Source organism: Petromyzon marinus, chromosome 1, assembly GCF_048934315.1.
Source record: "Petromyzon marinus isolate PM22_M1 ecotype Great Lakes invasive population chromosome 1, UKy_Petmar_22M1.pri1.0, whole genome shotgun sequence".
Classification (NCBI taxonomy): Eukaryota; Metazoa; Chordata; class Hyperoartia; order Petromyzontiformes; family Petromyzontidae; genus Petromyzon; species Petromyzon marinus.
In genome coordinates, this window is record NC_133667.1 from 2,932,483 (window position 1) to 2,953,526 (window position 21,044).

A 21,044-nucleotide genomic window follows, 5' to 3' on the forward strand; every position below is an offset into this window, starting at 1 on the left:
TTACCACTCCCATCATCGGTGCTGGCCTGACCACCACCTATAAGCTCACCACCACCAAAAATACACTCATCACCATTGATATACTTACCACCACTAATACCACCGCGAAGTATTTCCTCGCTAGGGTCTGGAGATTAGGATGCGAATGGTGCATGAGGCCTGTACATATGCCAATGGCCACAAAAAAGCCCCCAGTCATTGGCTATGGGGCAGTACTTCCACTGCCCCCAAGGCTCCCTCTGGTTGAAGTGTGTGGGGGCACGTGAGTGGATTGACTGAGGCAATGAGATGCTGAACTACCCACTAAGGAACCGGTTCTAAATGAAAAATCTTAAGAGAATAACTGAAATTAGCCACTTCAGTTACGCTTCATTTACAACTATTTGGGTTATTTGAAACATATTTTTTAATTAATGTTTTAGGTGTGGCATCACCCCAATACCCCAAACAGACCAAGTGTCCCTGCTGTCACTCTGCAAGGTAAGTAAGTTAAAATATTCCCTCATTTTGACGCAAACATCTCACAGTTTTTTTTTTATATTCTTAAAACAATTTCAGTAAAATAATGTACACCACACTCGTCTTCAGGTGATGGCCGCTTGCGTTGCAATCGAAACGTCGCGATTTATTATTTTATATCTACCCACGTGACTTTGCCGAAAGAACCAAAGAGTACTGGTTCCTGCAGCCACGAAAGCTTCAAATCGAGATTGTGCACCACGTTGTATTAGCCAATTCGACGCGGTTTCACGGGACTGGTGTGGAGATTGCGGCGAAGCACTCACGCTGAAGGCAGTCGGCATTGAGCAGGTCTTGGCACTTTTCATGGCACTTGACGCCGCACTCAGTGCAGCGCATGCCCTGGCGCGCTATTCCCCACAGCAGCCCCTCGCACTCGTAGCAGTAGGTGGGCGCGGTGGCTGTCCACACCTCGAAACGGTGAGGGATGGTGCACGAGATTGGGTAGATGAGTGCCTGTAGTGTCTTCTTGTACACGTGCATTTTCTGGAATGAAAACGCGGGGGGGGGGGGGGGGGACGAACGCCGTTGCGCATGGTTAAGGATGTGATTAAACATCGTAATGTTGAACAAAGTTGTTCAAAAGACCACCAACCGAGTTCGGTTGACAGGGCATAAAGGCGTACATTAAAATGTAATGTAACATTACAATCTAAAACATGCTACAGGATTGAGCAAATATAAGAGGCTCATGAAGAGAAACAACGAGATTGAGCTCGTCTCAAATCGAGTCACTATCAGATCTAACGAAACCAAACAAAACTATTTACCACACGATACACGCAACAAATGCCATGTAAACTAGATTAGTAAAAAATAGATTAAAGAAAAGATTAGAACATCAAGTTTGAAGTGGAAAATAGCTTCCATCAGAGAGAACAACACAGCAAGACAGAGGCATACAAATCAATGGAGAACCATCTATAGTAATAAACAAACTCAGGGGAAATTGCATTTTGTACAATGAGCACAACATGCTTTGTTGCAAGATTTATGCTTTATTGCCAGAAGCTGCAATTAAAATGAATGTGTACACACAAACCAATTATTTACTAACACTGTCCTATCCCCATCATTGAAATGCAGCACAGTATAACAAAAGCACAATAAAGATTGTAAATTGTCCTCATTCATATTTGGAGAATGTTTCAGCAACCTGAAGAACTGATTAACCAGATTTCCACCTGTATGCCAGATTTGAATGGTTGTCTCTCGAGCAGAAAGACAATTCAGAATATATATGTCACTACATATAGTAAAAACATTCGTCTGACAGATATTTTCAGACACTTAACAGCATGTATGATTGTTTAAATAACCAGTATTTATTTCACCTTTTTACTAGGCCCTATAACGCAGTGATTCTCAAACTTTGAGCTTGGTGATTCCACTCAAATAAATACTTGTATACACACGCACACACGCACACACGTTCACACGCATCTCTATACACAGACACACACATGTAATAACGATAAGTTTAACATTTATGTTTAAATATAAATGTGAAATGTTTTTTTCATATATAACAATGAACAAAAAATATTACATTTAAATCATTTTCATTGTTTATGAAGGTTAAGATAAATAAGGTCAACGTGCAGTCACAAATATGTTAACACCCACACAAAAATACAAAGATCCCCATATAGCCTGAGTCGACCTAGGGAGGCCCAGGACCAATAAGTGATGTTGGCCGTGAGCTGGAATCGAACTCAGGCCGCAGCGTGCTAACCACTACACTACCACTCCCCACACCCACACAACAACAACCGCCGTTCACCACTAATGGTGGTGACGTCACCACGGCGCCTGTGCCAGGCCAGGTGCACTCTAAGGTCATGCGAAGTGTCGAAGGCTCTCTGACAGGAGGTCACAGGACAGACCCAGGTGCCATGGGTTGACCAAGTGAGATGACTGACAGATGTACCAACTGTGCTCCCCACTCTACCAAATGTCTGTATTTTAGCCACCCGGCGCTCTGCCCACTACTGTGGGCATCGCTCCTCTGCCCTCCGTTGTTGCTGGAGGGCGACTGCCTCCAACTCCCCAACAGCATCCTTCATGAACCTCCTCCACAGAGGCCGATAGTGACACTGCTGACACCAGGCAGCAGCAAGTCCAATAAGCTCCACAATCTTCTGTACCACATCAGTCCATCTCTTCTTGAGTCTGTGCCGTCCCTGTTTAGCCCCATCTAACCGGCCAAATATAATCTGTTTGGGCATGCGGTGGCTGGGCATGCAAGCTACACGACTCAGCCAACGCAGCCTCGCTTGCCAGCAGAGCTCACTGATGGGACTGTGTTCAGATCTTTCAAGGATCTGTGAGCTCACACAATCCATTCTGATTAAACCCAGGATGGATCGTAGGCAGGCTAACCTGAAGGTTCCAAACTGCTGCAGATATTCCTTTAGAGGGCCACAAGTTTTGCAAGTATAGAGAAGGGAGGGCATAACTATGGCCGAGAAGACTCGTATATTTGTATGGAGCAACAGGCCAAGTAGCTTGTACAAAGCGTTCCGCAGCTGCTGAAAATATGCCGCTCAAATGATTCAGAGCGAGACCTCGGCTGACAAACCGGAGCTGGTCATAAGCACGCTGCCCAGGTACAGAATCTTCTCCACTCTCTCCACCACTCTCTCCACAACTGCCCCATCACCCCCATCACTTATGGGAAGTTGAGGGAAGGGAGTATTTGAAGACGTAAAATACCCAGGCAGGTGCTTTGTGGGTTGTGGGGCTGTTGGTAAGGCCTTATCTCTGAGTAATATGCTCCAGATTTAGCAGTAGTGTCTCCAACTTCTTCTCAAAGTGGGAAGCAATCACCGGATCATAAGCATACATAATGTTTGACCAATAAAGAGCCATCTCTTGACTGCACCCGGGCATCGATCCAGCTCCCATTGTATCTATACCAGATGGAAATTAGACCGGTACATCCATGGAAAGATTATTCAACTATGTGGTCAAAGAAGATGTTAAATCATGTAGGGGGCAAAGAACATCCCTGTCGCACCCCAAGCCGAACAGAAAATAGCTCCAATACCCGGCCACGCAACTTTACTCATGCCTACTAACCAGTGAAGTTCCTTAATGATTGTGAACAGACAGTATGGTACTCTGAAAGCACGAAGAATAACCCAGAGCCCTTGGCTATTGATGGACTTGACCAGGTCAATAAAACAGAGATGTAGGTCGTGTTGAAATTCTCTACACATCTGTTGCATCATACAGACAGAGAAAATTATGTCCATGAAGTACTGCCCGGTCTGATAACTGCATTGGGGCTCCACAAGCTTCTCATCAGCATGTCTGGCAAGGCGATGTTGAATAATCGAATTCTTGTTAGGACCTTTCCCAGGACACTGTGGAGGGAGATACCCCGAAAGTTGTTGCAATCAGTGCAGTCCCTCTTTTCAAATTTAGCCATCCTTCCAATTCTGCAGAACCAGTCCTGTGGACCACACAGTTGTAATGATGTTATATAGGGCAGTCTGCACACAAATGCCACCCTCCCTCTGCAGCTTGCTTGGGAGGTCATCTCTTCCTGGCCCATTACCTAGTTTCAAGCTCTGGATCGCCCTTTGCACTTCCTTAACAGAGGGTACATCAGCCAACCACTCACAAGGAGTGGCTACTTCCTCCAATATTTAAGGCTCAGCGGCAACAACAAAGTCGACCCCACCTTGCCTTACGATGTTGTTTGAGCTAAGGGGTTTTCCCTCCCCCAAGACATACATTCACATGCACACACACACACAGGGACATAGAGAGACATAGAGGGGAAAGTGCAAAGACACGACGAGGCATGAGAAACAAAAAAAGATGAGCACCAAGACCACTAGAAAAAAGATGTGCAATAAAACGTGACAAGGAGAGACACAGAGAGTGAGGCCGACCTCTTTGTAAATCACTCTTGATTGCCTCTTCACTGTTTAAAAAAAAACACACTGCTCAAGCATGTTTACTTAAATACATGACCATGCCAAAATAATTTGACACTTTAAATGTGTTCCATAGTTAAATAAACCTTCATGTAAATGCAGTGTTCTTCGTAAAAAAATCTGGTAATGACACCAAATTTTACCGTCAACTCCATTAATCCCAAAAGAGCAGAAACTTATACAATTTTTTTTTTACAATGGAATCCCCTGAGACGGCGTGTATTAAATGCAGAAAGGAAACGCCCAACTTACAAGTTCCTCGTCGTTGAGCGAGGCTCGGGTGGCCATGGAGGAGAGAAGCCCTCCCTTCCTCTGCATAGCAGCCAATGACTGGTGGCGACAAGAGCAGAACAGCACCCATTTGGGGGAAATGACGCAAGAGGGCTATATGATCTAAATGACCTAGCCCACAGCCAAAAACCTCTCACTACCAATCAGGGTTTTTTATTTCAACACTGAAGCAGATACCTCATTTTAATCGTTTGGTTGGAATTAACATATTCTTGGTTCTTTCGGTAAAGAACCAAGAATATGAATCCCTGCAGTCACGAAAGCATTAAATCGAAATGGAATTACCATGTCCACTGTTTCAGTGTCAATGTCCTGAACGTTTTGCCTTTACCATCGGATGTTATCCCACTTTGCCCTGGTGTTGTTATTGCCAAACCTTTGTGCCTAATGGCAATCATGATTCTAATCCATAAAATATATACACTAATGATATGGGTAATTGAGAGAGTATTAAAACATAAAAATACAAATTTGTCTGTTCACATTTTAATTAGATTTACTTGAAGCTGTAACATAATAATGTTCAGTTTGATTATACTTCAGATATCACTCGCCACTAAAGTTTAACATAGCCAGGAATCAAACTCATGACACTGGGTTCACAGTATAACGCACTAACCACTCCACTGCTCCGCTCCGCTAAACCGTGCACTGTTGCAAAACATCTACTGTGCATTATCGTGCAATAAGTGTCAATTATAATTAAAAACATCAGCAATTAATTCCCAAATATATATTCAAAATTACATAAAAATGCAGTTGCAATGAGTTACTTACCATTGCCTATCCGTTAAGCATGGACAAATGCAAATGTTTCAGCTTTAGAATTCATAATAATTAAACATTGACAATACTTAGAACGTAGCTTAATTAAATAATACAAAACAAGAACACTGTATGAAGTTATTTGACAGTATAGGCCAAATTGGTGTCAGTAACTATAGCTAATTTCTTATTAGTCCTTTAAAACATCAGAAGTGGCCAGACTGATGGCTAAAAAATGATTCAATTATTATTCTTAACCATTGGCAAGGTTACATAAATAGAGGCCAGGTAACTAAGCAGGCTAATAGAAACTGCAAATTCCATCTCTGTTCACTTAGTAATATGTTGCTCATGTATATTCTTTGAGGACACATCGAAGTAATATGTAGCCTGCAATGTGGGTATGAATCATTTAAATGTTAGCTCAATATAACACTGTGAAGTGTATATATATACACAGTTTGTAATTCATTGCATTTTTTATGTTAACAAATATTCTCTAGAAATATCAAAGAACAATGTTTTAATGGAAATGAAGAAAATAAAATATAGTTTCTACATCATTAGACCTCCTTTGCCAGTATCAAAATGTAATAATAGGGTTTTTCCCTTTTTTTCTGGCAACAAAACTGAAACCTTTTTACGAGGATTCATGTCTGCATTAACCACAATACCTGCAGTCAAAATGCAAACAAAAAACATACCATGATAATATATGCATTGTCCTTGAAACTGATTGGTGTGATGTACAGTGAGGGAAAAAAAGTATTTGATCACCTGCTGATTTTGTACGTTTGCCCACTGACAAATAAATGATCAGTCTATAATTTTAATAGTAGGTTTATTTGAACAGTGAGAGACAGAATAACAAGGAAATCCAGAAAAACGCATGTCAAAAATGTTATAAATTGATTTGCATTTTAATGAGGGAAATAAGTATTTGACCCCCTCTCAATCAGAAAGATTTCTGGCTCCCAGGTGTCTTTTATACAGGTAACAAGCTGAGATTAGGAGCACTCCCTTTAAGAGTGTGCTCCTAATCTCAGCTCGTTACCTGTATAAAAGACACCTGTCCACAGAAGCAATCAATCAGATTACAAACTCTCCACCATGGCCAAGACCAAAGAGCTCTCCAAGGATGTCAGGGACAAGATTGTAGACCTACACAAGGCTGGAATGGGCTACAAGACCATTGCCAAACAGTTGGTGCGATTTTTTGCAAATGGAAGAAACACAAGAACTGTCAATCTCCCTCGGCCTGGGGCTCCACGCAAGATCTCACCTCGTGGAGTTGCAATGATCAAGAGAACGGTGAGGAATCAGCCCAGAACTACACGGGAAGATCTTGTCAATGATCTCAAGGCAGCTGGGACCATAGTCACCAAGAAAACATTTGGTAACACACTACGCCGTGAAGGACTGAAATCCGGCAGCGCCCGCAAGGTCCCCCTGCTCAAGAAAGCACATATACATGCCCGTCTGAAGTTTGCCAATGAACATCTGAATGATTCAGAGGACAACTGGGTGAAAGTGTTGTGGTCAGATGAGACCAAAATGGAGCTCTTTGGCATCAACTCGCCATGTTTGAAGGAGGAGGAATGCTGCCTATGACCCCAAGAACACCATCCCCACCGTCAAACATGGAGGTGGAAACATTATACTTTGGGGGTGTTTTTCTGCTAAGGGGACAGGACAACTTCACCGCATCAAAGGGAAGATGGACGGGGCCATCTACCATCAAATCTTGGGTGAGAATCTCCTTCCCTCAGCCAGGGCATTGAAAATGGGTCGTAGATGGGTATTCCAGCATGACAATGACCCAAAATACACGGCCAAGGCAACAAAGGAGTGGTAATTGGTTTTTTACCCTTTTATCTGGCAACAAAACTGACACCTTTTTTACAAGGAGTCATGTTTACATTGACTACAATACCTGTGGGTCGGAACGCAAACAAAAAACAACAACTCTGATAATGTATGCACTGTCCTTGAAATTGATTGGTCCACACCCGAGACAATTTAGAGCTCTAAAGAAAGCTGTCTCGGGTGTGGACCAATCAATTTCAAGGACAGTGCATACATTATCAGAGTTTTTGTTTTGTTTGCATTCCGACCGCAGGTATTGTGGTCAATGTAAACATGACTCCTTGTAAAAAAAAGGTGTCAGTTTTGTTGCCAGATAAAAGGGTAAAAAAACAATTATCATATTTTGTTACTGGCAAATGAGGTTTCCAATGGTGGAACAAAGGAGTGGATCAAGAAGAAGCACATTAAGGTCCTGGAGTGGCCTAGCCAGTCTCCAGACCTTAATCCCATAGAAAATCTGTGGAGGGAGCTGAAGGTTCGAGTTGCCAAACGTCAGCCTCGAAACCTTAATGACTTGGAGAAGATCTGCAAAGAGGAGTGGGACAAAATCCCTCCTAAGATGTGTGCAAACCTGGTGGCCAACTACAAGAAACGTCTGACCTCTGTGATTGCCAACAAAGGTTTTGCCACCCAGTACTAAGTCATGCTTTGCAGAGGGGTCAAATACTTATTTCCCTCATTAAAATGCAAATCAATTTATAACATTTTTGACATGCGTTTTTCTTGATTTAGTTGTTGTTATTCTGTCTCTCACTGTTCAAATAAACCTACCATTAAAATTATAGACTGATCATTTCTTTGTCAGTGGGCAAACGTACAAAATCAGCAGGGGATCAAATACTTTTTTCCCTCACTGTAGATGCTCACCCCGAGCCCTCATTACTTTGACAGTGCATTGTCTTTGAGCTGTACGCCTTTTGGAGTCCTCTGGTCGAGCACCAATTGGGTCGAGGCTCAAAAGAAAGCCGTCCCTTGGTATAGACCAATCAGTTTCAAGGACAATGCATATATTATCATAGTATGTTTTTTGTTTGCATTTTGACTGCAGGTATTGTGGTTAATGCAGACATGAATCCTCGTAAAAAGGTTTCAGTTTTGTTGCCAGAAAAAAGGGGAAAAACCCTATTATTAAAATATAGTTATTTTTTTATCATGCACTAGGTAGGAGCTTGGGTATATAGTGTCTGCTGAAGCTCTACATGTTGCTACTTAAGCAGTGTTTCCCGATTGTTGCATCTCTCATATCTTTTCGTAAGAAGCTAATATGTCCAGGCAACTGTGCTTAAAAACTGCTAGATACGTACCACATCGCTGACGAGTGGAATTGTTTTTCTTCGGCGCAGATTGGGCATGCTGTCAATGCCATAGAGCCCACTCCCAGACCTGAACAACAAAGACAAAGATCCCCCGTATAGCCTTAACAGACTGTAGGGGCATGTGCTGTTAGCGAGCACCTATGAAGGCCGGATCGGTACACGAGGGGGTGGGTGGCCAGCACCACGCACGACCGCCTTTGTCTCCCCAGTGGCAATGTTTACACACCGCACCAGGTACTCATTTGAACAACACACACACACATATACAGACAATTATAATTTTAAAGTTATCATTTTTACGTTAAGCAGACATTGTGTGAAGTGGAGAGTGGTGGTCCAATCCATATTCAAGAGTAACATTGGGGGTGATTATAACAGACATTCAGAAATAGAATCTTTATTCATCCTGGATTGCACTCACCATAAAACTATGCACAATGCAATATGAATACATTAAGACACAAAATACCTACATTCAGTAAGGAAAACACAGTATTAATTTATGAGAAGTCTATTGGTAAAATTCTGAAAGGTGGTAACCAAATACTGAAGGAACTGCAAATACGTACTATAATCACCCAGGAATGTCTGTCCTTAACGCTCTTGACGTCCCTTCATATCGACCAGCCCCCCTCATTAATAATCATGAACAGGTTACGTCCTCCACACGGACCCCCCCCCCCTCTCATTAATAATCATGAGCAGGTGACGTCATCTCCACATCGAACAGCCCCCCTCATTAATAATCATTATAAGGTGACGTCCTCCAAATGGACACCAACCCCCCCCCCCCAATTCACAATAATTAGTGGCTGACGTCACTCCACATGGGGGCGCTAGGCGCCTCCTCCCCCCTCCTCGGCGTCAACTTATAACCGTCACTGCAAAGGAAGAACCCTCACGTCACGCGATCTCTGTAACGCTGTTGAAACATTAAAGTAAAAAGGACGTCATGATGAACAATGGATTATAACCTTAAAATGAAATAAGTCTGTGTCACCGCACTCTTACAAATTGCACACGCATTGATGCAATGACTATCAAGTCGCGGTCTGCTTTTCGCTTGCAAGTTTCACATTTACTGCAATACACCCGTCCTTGAACGGGCAAAAGGCTAGTAAATAATAAAATCTGCTGAGAGTAATGAACAATATGGTTAATCTTGTGGAATATGTTGACTGAAGGTTCAGTGGATGCTTTCTTGATTTTGATTGGATTTAGGGTTTTTCAGATAGTGTTGTAATGTACAAGTCTAGTGGCTACGCATGTTACTATTCATGTATATTGCCATTTGTGTAAAAAAAATCATATTTGTTAAATGGACAATGCTTAAAATAAAATAAAAAATTGAAATTACATGTACCATTTAAATGCAACCGCATGTCATGATATTGTGCAAATCCATGGGACATAATTTATGATCTGTTGATGTGTAAAATACTTCGAGACTGGTTTGTGCCACACAAATAGGCAGCACCTCCATTTTATAACTTGGATGAGGGAAACTATGCCATTAGTTCAAGGGGTGGGAGGTCAGAGCCAGATGGTGAGGCTGAGGCAATGCCTCAGCTAACAAGTAGGGAAAGAGGAGCATATTATAAGTGGAGGCACTGTAGTAGAGAGGAAACAACAATTGGAATATTGTTTATTTATGTAACCCCTTGGAATTTACAGCAATTTTAAGTGGGAATGAGAAAATGTATTTACCCCCCATTTTCTAAGTATTCTCCCCCTTATTCTTAGTTCTTTCGATAAAGTCACGTTGAAGGGAAACAACAAAACAATAAAATATATATATATAAAACAATAAAAATTATCACGACGTTTCGACCATAACACAAACGGTCGTCTTCAGGTGTGTTGGTTTGCATAAATATATTTTTAAACGGTGCATTTATTTATTTATAAAAAACGTTAGTGCCACGCGCAGCGATTTGGCAGTTTATTTAGGACTAGTCCATCTATATTCTGAAAAGAGGAGGGGGGAGACGAAATTCACTTGGAATGGAACTTTCTACAAACAAACTGAGGGCACCCCAATGGGCTCCCCCCTTTCTCCGGTTATAGCTAACATTTTCATGGAGAAATTTGAGACTGACGCCATCCAGACTGCCACTCTGCGCCCAACCTTATGGAAGAGGTACGTGGATGACACTTTTGTCATCTGGCCACATGGCCGGCCTGCTCTAGACCAATTCTTCGACCACATCAATTCCATACACCCAGCCATCAGATTTACCATGGAAGTCGAAATAGATGGCAAGCTACCTTTTTTGGATGTCCTAATTAAAAAGAGTCCTGATGGTTCAATGAGCCACTCTGTCTACAGGAAAGCTACCCATACGGATGCTTATCTGAAACCGGATTCCCACCACCATCCATCACAGAAGAATTATCTCATCAAGACTCTGTATCATAGAGCCCAATGCATATCCGACCAGGAACACATAGGCAGTGAACTCAAGCACGTACACCAAGCTCTTAAGGCTAATGGTTACTCCGACTATACAATCCGCAAAGCTATCACTCAAACCATGAAGAAGGACCCTCTTGAGGAGCCTTTCAAAACCATCACTTTACCCTACATTGCGGGGATCACAAAAAGATATCCAAAATCTTGAATAAACACAAGATCCAGGTCCGTTTTAACACATTACGTAAAATCCGTGATCTGGTTCCGTCTGTAAAAGATGTGATTCCGGACATACAATACCCTGGTGTCTACAAACTAAGTTGCCTCTGTGGTAGTAGTTACATTGGAGAAACCAAACGCCATGTCTCGGACCGCATTCGTGAACACAAAGCAGACCTTAAACACGGTAGGACCAACACCTCGGCCGTGGCAGATCATTGTTATAATTCAGTAGGCTCACATGCCATTGACTTTTCCAAGACAGAGGTTCTTTGTAAGCCATCTGGCTACCATGAGAGATTCGTTCATGAGGCTATCCACATATACAAGCACAAAGACAATTTCAACCGAGAAGATGGATTCTATCTTAGCAATCATTGGAAAGATTTGATAAACCATTTCAGGTCTTAATTGATTGTTCACGCTTACAGTGGCTTTCAGACAGCATACATAAAAAAAAAATTGTCTCCCCCCTCCTCTTTTCAGAATATAGATGGACTAGTCCTAAATAAACTGCCAAATCGCTGCGCGTGGCGCTAACGTTTTTATAAATAAATAAATGCAACATTTAAAAATAAATTTATGCAAACCAACACACCTGAAGACGACCGTTTGTGTTATGGTCGAAACGTCGTGAGAATTTTTATTGTTTTATATATATTTTATCGTCTTGTTGTTTCCCTTCAACGTGACTTTACCGAAAGAACTAAGAATATGAATTACTGCAGTCACGAAAGCTTTAAATCAAAATTTATTCTCCCCCTTGTTAAGTTATTTGAACGAAATTTCATATGATGTTGAATTTCATCGTGAAAACTTTTAAGTTACCGGTGAGATTTCTTGGTCAGAATATGATCAATAGATTGCACGTATAATTATTAATAACTTTGTAACATGACAATCTTCTTCGGTGGTAGTGTTAGTGAAAATACTTTTGGTATAAAACTACCATTTGGCCTCACCCAAAAACAAACATGGGTCAGTGTATTGGCTACAAAAGCCTACTTTTAAAATGTACATCTATGCTGCTCAATTTACATTAAAGTTTCTTGTGGTTGTTTGCACCATTCATGCAAATATCCCTGAATTTAAAAATATATCTTTAATTTAAGCTTTTTCAACTTGAACTACCAATACAAAAAATACATATCCGTGATCTTATTTGGTTGCATATTATTTTACAAACAGTGTATGCACAAGCTCAATGTACAAATTCATAAGAAACACTGAAATGCAATTACAATTTTCCAATTATTCTGGATATGTGTCATTTTCTTTTCGTAAATTATATACTTTATTGTTTGGCAACGATTGATTGTTGTGTGTTCAATTGTACCAGAGCATACCCTGAATTAAAATATTCTTACAAAATGATGTAGATGTATGTTTTGAAAAAAAATGTAATTAAGTTTTGACAGGTAGCTCATAAGTGTAAATTATAGCCAGACCTATTAGACCACATAGGGCACCTATTTTTAGTATTTAAACTGAGTAGAACAAAATATATCTGAGAAACAGGGAAAGACATTTCAGGGGCCTGAACCAATGAAAGTAAACAAGCCAGATGGGGAAAAGGAAAGAAGTGAAGATTTGTTTTCACCCAGGGTACAATTTATCCTAAAGACAAACCCTGCCAATAACCAAGCCAGGCAGGAGGCATCTGCACTGAGGTAGTAGTTAGCACTTAGTGCATATTACAGCCATTTTGCTCTGGGTCATTGGTTCAACAGAATTAGAAACTTGGTAATGTTATGGGACATTGCCAATGCTCTTTTTACGCTGTAGACACAAATGACCTTCGCAAATCTCTTGTAAAATTAAGACATTTGGGGCACTGTCATAGCCTACATTAATATGTAATATTCATATTATTTATATTCGAATATGGTTAACCATGTCTGTCTCTCACAAAAATATACTCTGCTGGCATATTAATATATATAGCATGAAAACTACTTGGCAATGGTTGCTTGGTAAAAATGTATTTTCATTATCAAACATTAACTCATATCTGTTACACCTTTAGTAGTGCTGTTGTTGCTGGCTGCTTGACCTTTGGGCATGTAATCAGCAACCGTGATTAAAATAATATATATTTGTAAACAAACACGTCTTGAAAAAAAGTTTTCCCCTTTTTTTCTGGAAACAGAACAGGTGTTAAGTTGTTAAAACGCCAAACTGAAACGTTTTACAAGGAATAATGTCTGCATTAACCACAGTACTTGTGGTCAGAATGCAAACCAAAAAACATACTCTGATAACATATGCATTGGCTTTGACAATTGTCTTTAACAATGCATATATATTATCAGACGTCTTCTTTAAATGAACATTGAGATATTGCCCATCTCCTGTTTCAGCACTAAGCCAGTGGTGGAAACTCTTCTTGTACAACGAATAAAAACGAGTTGAAATGACTATTGGAAGATGAGGCAAATGAAAACTTTATTTGCCTCTCACTGGATTTGTGCTTCTAAAAGAAAGTGTTAATGCATGGAAGTCACCTATTGTGGCATTGTAGTGTTTCGCATTCATTCAGGAGTGGGTTAATTACGTAATACAATTTGGTCTACTTATATATCTTCACAGCTTGTTGCTAAAACATATATTTTAATTACCTTTAATGTGCGGTTTTATAGCCTTAATGTTAACCAGAAGTCTTGCATTCTTTGGTCTGTTCAGGAATTATATAATTTTATGTCTCATCATTCCTGAAGATCAAATTCCCCAGATAACGTTAAGGCGATTCGAACTACTATAATATTAGAGGTTCTTTGTAAGCCATCTGGCTACCATGAGAGATTCGTTCATGAGGCTATCCACATATACAAGCACAGAGACAATTTCAACCGAGAAGATGGATTCTGGCTTAGCAATCATTGGAAGGATTTGATAAACCATTTCAGGTCTTAATTGATTGTTCACGCTTACGGTGGCTTTCAGACAGCATACATTAATTTTTCGTCTCCCCCCTCCTCTTTTCAGAACATAGATGGACTCGTCCTAAACAAACTGCCAAATCGCTGCCCGTGGTGCTAACGTTTTTTTAATAATAATAAATAAATGCAAACACCGTTCTAAAAAATAAATACATAAATGCGGGCCGCCACTTCTTTCAAATGTTTCTTGCCGTTGGTTTTCACACCTGATGATGACCGTTTGTGTTATGGTCGAAACGTCGTGAGAATTTTTATTGTTTTATATATATTATTTTATTGTTTCCCTTCAACGTGACTTTACCGAAAGAGCTAAGAATATGAATTACTGCAGTAACGAAAGCTTTAAATCAAAACTACTATAATGTTTATATGCCAATTAATATAGCAATACAATATAAGTTCTAAAATGCGTGGTAAATGTATATTTACGCAAAGGTAATGGAAATATACAGATGGTGGAGAAAGGGTCGATAACAATCATTAACCCTGCCAACAGGTCCACAACTTCAATTGTAAGAGTTGCAATAAATTGTGGGGACTGTCTTTGTTGTGACCATTTTGTGTTTTTTTTTGTTCGCGAACAATTCTCAAAGGTTAATCATACTTATGTGTTGTAACGGTTAACAGATACAGCAGTTTTTTGGATGGATTATTCAAAGCATAGAAAATGAAGAAAATCAGGATACATTACTACCAAATTACATATTCAATATACATTTACATTAACTGAGAACTTTCGCCTAAATTTATTGATATTGTCTTTGCGACTATAGCTATGTTCAAGTCACAACAAAGTGTCTTTTAGTGGTAGAAATTTTTACAATGATGTTGCAAATACCAGTTTATAAAAAATAATGATCACTCAACGTATGTCAATCTCGTATACATTCTTGTGACCATACCATCATCTCACCATTTGGGGCTCCATTAATATTAAACAATTACATAACATGCTGAACAGACAGACATTAATTATCAATATATTGGCTGTTACCCAATGCAACAAAAAATTTTAATTCTAATCATAACTAAGTTTTACACCTCTCAAACAAAAACAGCATCCATTTCTCAAACACAGCTGTGAAATTTTCACGTAAAAAAACCCTACCGCTGAATAACACGAGTCAACTCAATGAATATTTAATGTTATTGACATGTGCATAGATTACATCACAGGAGACTGAGTATCTTTTAAACAAATGGATTTCAACATCCTGGTAATTGGTATTTTAATCTGGTGAAATGGCCCTCACTGACCTCAAGCATGACTCAGGCCCTGCTCTTTGGCAGGGAAGCATTCTTTATTTGACACCTATGGACAAACAACTTAATCTAACTATTATTTTCTAATGATCATTACATTACATGTATATCAATAAATTTAATCTAACTATTATTTTCTAATGATCATTACATTACACCTTATATAGTAGTTTATTTATTATCAAACTGTATGCGTAAATAATCTCTATACTTAAATCCAGAAGTTATTTCATTTAATCAGTTATTACATTTTGCAAACAAATTTAACTTGAATTTCAAATAATTCCAAACATTGGTTTAGCTCCCACTGCCCACAGCTCTTACATGGTCTATTTAGTGCTGAACAGAAACGTTATTCTGTCTTCCTTGATGATATGTACTTGTGGTACTGTTTACACGTTATTAACATATGGAAACAAATCTCTACCAATAGGAATGTCGTCTAAATGATGTAAGCTTGTATTTTACCAAAAAGGCTGACCTGAAAGTATTTGAAAACCCCTTAAAAAATAATCAGGCCTCTTGCCTAGTTATAAAGTGTTGCTTGATTTATAAGAACGCAATGTAGATGAAATCGTCAGAAATTTATATTTTAGGAAGTAATTATCGGGGACATTCATTTAAAAAATCCATCCACCTAAAGTTATCCACAGCAGTTGGGTTGAAGCTAGATTTAGTTATTAAGCGAACAAATCAATGCAAAAACGAGCACTACATTATTTGTTTTCGCCACTTTTAAGCGTCTGTTATTGAGTTTTGCACCGTTGCAGATAAGCAAAGCCGGCCAAATTATTTTTAACGGGGAGGAATTTTCAGACAAGTCTCTTTTAGAGCTGTTTTGTACGTAGGGAGAGACTGGAGCCGCAGGAGAATACCCTCAAGAGGTCTGTGAAGACTGGTCACGGCCAATTGATGTTGCTATACTGCCACCTCTTAAGCACCTCGTGTATATATGAATCAGACTATCCATCAGCTCTACCTCCTACCACTAGAATAAAGATGTCCGACACCCACGAGCTAGAAAAATAAATACATCACAAGACATTCGTGTTAATGTCTACGCACGATTCCCACGTGTGTATAAACACTGATGCTTTAGATCATTTGCATAGGAAAGCATACTGCCAAGCCTCTACATATCTCTGCGAAAACATGTACACTAAGTTGGCACTGGAACACAGCATAAATAACAGATGAAAAAAAAACTCAACACGTTAGTCAATAACCCTGCCTTAAAAGAACAAGATAATAGATGACGTTTCGGCCAAAGGCTATGAAGTGCCATTGCCTGAAACGTGATGTATTATATATATTTTAAAAGGCAGTATTATTAACGAATGTGGTTGAGGCTTTTAACTTTTGACAGCCAGGTTTTCCTGGATAAATTATATTGTATAATTATCTTTGTCAGGATCAATCCCAGAAGATAAATTACCAGAATTCCCGAGCTGCTATACTCAATGGATATGGTTTGCCTTCATATAAAAAAAAAATAACTACCAGGACATCTGTTTGGCCTTGTAAAAAACAGGTCCTGCGGCCCAAATAATATACACTAACAAAAACACAAATGCATGCATTGTAGTATATGTGGACAGTGTGTACACTCCCTGCACCGCGTATGCAGTGGTGTCATTGCGTGCTGTGACAGAAACGCTGCACAATCCCGCCCCCCCTCCCCCCGTTTCAGAATTCGCTTGCCTTCCGCATGGAAACACCGGCCCTCGCTTGCGCACCATACAATGTGACTATTCAATGGGAGATTTCACAATTATTCCTGGAAGATTTCCGCGAATGCCATTTTATAAAATGTTTTTTTTTTACTGTGGAAGCTTTCTGCCACAAAGCATTTTCAAAAGCACACACACCAAGTCCATTTTTCTAATTGGAGAACTGAATAAAATGAAATGGCAAATAAATGAACATTTAAATGAGCTGACTCCAATCCAACATTGCTAAATGGCATCGTAATTTTGTCAGTCGGATACCGATTGGATAAAAAAAGAAATTGCTTAACCAAATCTGATTCTACACTAAACAATATAAATCAATGAAGTGGGGAGCAGAAAGCGAGGGTGTACAGAGCGAAGCTAAGGAGGGAAGGGATTGTGGTGCAATCACTCAGTGGGGGGCAGGAGAGCAGATGAGGATGGGATGGGGTCCTGTGTGTGCACGCTTGTGTTTCTGGACAAGTATCATAGGCGTGTGTCCCCTTTATACGGGCATGTTATTGTCTTGTGTATTTGTGTGTATGCTTGAGTGTGTTTCATGTGTCTGTGCGTTCGTATACATGAGCATGTGGAAGTTTATCTTGTGTGTGTAGGTTGTTAGTAATCGCAGCTGATCAAGTAACCTGGTGACCTTGGTTTGAATCCCAGCCAAAGGTAACTTCAGTGGCAAGTAGTTTCTGAATCTCTCCTGGACTTCCAGAAGAGCATCTCAGTCCAAAATTAATACCCAATGCAGTGTGTAAACTTTAGTACTGTACTGGAGAGACATACAGCTGGGCATGGTGTAGGCAACACCACCCTCTTACACACAGCGCCAGCATTACCCAGTGCTCACAAACAACATATTCCCAACAGCCCATAATGCTAAATTATGTCTTTGTATGTATTATGTATCTCGGTGTGTTTGTATTTTAGTTTTTTTTATGTGTATGGCATGACATCGTGTGTTGTGGTAAGTGGTGGATCGGAGGTTGTCGATCTGCACTACGGACCCAGAATATTGAGTGTGATTCTCAGTCACAGCTAAAACCAGTGGTGACTGATATCTGAGTTGGCCCTGGGTCTCCCTTAGGTCATCTCAGCTTTAATGAGAAGCTAGTGAGGTGTGCACATTTTAGCACAGGGGAGACAATGGTGTTTGGCATGGTGGTCACCACATCAGCCCCTTGTGTATCATTTCAGCCTTAACAGATGCTCACTTGCAGCACGGATTCCAACAGTCAATAAGCCTATAGGAGTGCTCTTTGATCTTTGTGTGCCTCAGTATGTGTTCATTTTAGAATTATCCAAGTTTTTAAAACATCTTTTTTCTAACTAAAGCACGCGTAAAACAACTCACATTGGTTAGATTTTCAATTATTGTACGTCATAATACTGATTTAAAAAAAAAACTAAATTCTGTGGTCATCTCCAGAAAACAATTACGGACAATATTTAAGCAAAATGGAAATTTGTGAAAATATTTTAATACGTAAATCATACTGTGCATATATTAAAATGGAACATATATTGTAATAGCCTTGTGTTTTGGGGCCATCCATTTAGTACGTACGCAAACATCTGTCAAAACTTTACCCCTCCCCCACTCCCTGTACGCACGCTTGACGCACCCCCCCCCCCCCCCCAAATCCTAGAGAACGGCCGATATTTAATCCACGCTGAAACGATCAAGGATTAATACTATGAACGTGTTTAAGCAGACAGATAGTCCACCGCCGGTTGCATTAAAGAATTAAGTTGCGTACCTTGGCCACTTATTTTGCTGAGCTGCGTGATAGCTGCAGTCAGGGGCACGGTGGCATTTACAAGTGACGCCTCTCCCACAGTCCTACTTCTCCCGGTAGTACTTGTTGTCTGACAGCTGGAGACACTGAACTGTGGCTCATTTGAAGGCCAATGTAGACAAATTATTATAGAGGCTTCACACCCCCCCTCCCCCCTCCCCCGTTTCCTATGCGTAGGTACATTGTCAGTAGATCCCTCATGCAAGCGCACGCATTTGGGTTAACCCCCCCTCCCCCCTCCTTGCATACGTACTAAATGGATGATGGCCCCTAACATGAAGGATTACGCCTCAAAATGGAGCTGAATTCACAGATGTATTTGCTAAAACGTGGGAAAATGAAGCGTGGTTCAAGAAGCTAAATCCTTACAATCTATAAAACGTAAAAATTGTAAACCTATATATGCCATAAGATTTGAACAGCTGCACTGGATCCATTACCATAACGACCAGACCTTTTGAAGGCCCATAATGACAATTTCATTAAGGGGCAAGGGGTATTGGTGGAATTGCAGAGTGGTGTAAAAATGGGAGAAAGAGGGAAATTGGAAGGGAACGAGGCATCAGGGCACTAGCCAAGCCACCATGGTTTCTTCCCGTTGCTGTTCACACGTTTATAGCTCATATGTCGAACTTAAACAGTAAACAATATATAATGCAAAAATACATATTTTATTTAAGCTAATTTTAGTTGGATTTACCAATTATTCTTTATTGCAATCTAGTCTATACAACATTAACATTCATGACTGTCAATTACTCAATCTGAGAAGTGTAATTTACATTGGCAGAACAAGTACAATATTTTATATGATGCTATATATTATATTCTTGGTTCTTTCGGTAAAGTCACGAAGAAGGGAAAACAATAAAATAATAAAAAATATAAAACAATACAATTCTCACGACGTTTCCACTGCAACACAAGCAATCATCATCAGGTGTGAAAACCACAGCAAGAAATTTAGAAAAAAGAATTCAAAATCTAGAAAAAAGATTTCAAAATTTTCTTGCTGTGGTTTCCACACCTGATGATGATTGCTTGTGTTGCAGTCGAAACGTCGTGATAATTTTGTTTTATATTTTTATTATTTTATTGTTTCCCTTCTACGTGACTTTACCGAAAGAACCAAGAATATGAATTCATGCAGTCACAAAAGCTTTAAATCAAAGGATGCTGTATATTGACTATATATTACTGTTAATGTAAAACAGTCATACAGATTTAAAAAACATTTTCTGAAATTGTAAATTACATGATTATACATCTAGTATATAGGAGAAATGGAAATTTCGAAGAATTTCTATACATAGCATGCATATGAATGTTCATCATGAAATAAATGATCGATGCATGTGTTCATGCCACGTGTGTGTGCCGGGAAATGGAGCCCTGCATGCCAGTATGCTATTCTCAAGGTAATAAGATGCAGGCCTCCTCTATGTTCAATCAGCCTCCAATTAATTCCAAATGCAATGCACAAAATAATAGCATCAGAGAGACAGAGGCAACCATCCTCACTATGTTGCATGCTGAGAACACGTAGGAGGCCCCCTTGTTTAATACCAGACAACACAATGTCACCATGCATTAATGTCAACAAGATTAATGCATTTATTTCACTTTAGTAGGCGATTTCTTCTTGTTAAAGATCTTCAGAACGAATATAATGCAGAATGTATTGTAAGTCACGCAGCACAGCCACACATTACATTTGGGATTGCAGGTATTGCCAACACTTACCCTACTACCAAGCTGAACGGAGAGAAGCTTCGACTTTCATTTGCCTGAAGGGGGCAAAGAGCTTCGTTACTGACAAATATAAAACATATATACATTGTTTTGAATGCACGTTCATACAGTAATTAAATACTCGACAACAAAGAGTGTAAGTAAAAATTTGAATTAAGCATGAATTAAACATGACAGTTCAGAAAAGACCAAAAAACTCCTGCTTTCAACAGATTTTTTTTTTAACATTGCATACAGTAT

General features: G+C 39.8%; 1 protein-coding gene across 9 annotated transcripts in view; it reads right to left on the bottom strand.

The window, feature by feature from the left end:
• Window positions 1-21,044, bottom strand: part of LOC116957007 (protein unc-13 homolog B-like) — a 262,505-nt gene that overhangs the window by 117,365 nt on the left and 124,096 nt on the right. For 7 of the 9 annotated variants that reach the window (XM_076052098.1, XM_076052001.1, XM_076052076.1 and 4 more), the window contains 4 exons: window positions 20,796-20,839; window positions 8,693-8,771; window positions 4,719-4,796; window positions 786-1,005 (listed from right to left, as the gene is read on the bottom strand). In XM_076052098.1, coding sequence (XP_075908213.1) covers window positions 786-1,005; window positions 4,719-4,796; window positions 8,693-8,771; window positions 20,796-20,839 — 421 coding nt within the window. Of the gene's footprint in view, window positions 1-785; window positions 1,006-4,718; window positions 4,797-8,692; window positions 8,772-20,795; window positions 20,842-21,044 lie in introns of all 9 variants that reach the window. The other 2 variants (XM_076051914.1, XM_032943957.2) reach the window with 1 other exon arrangement.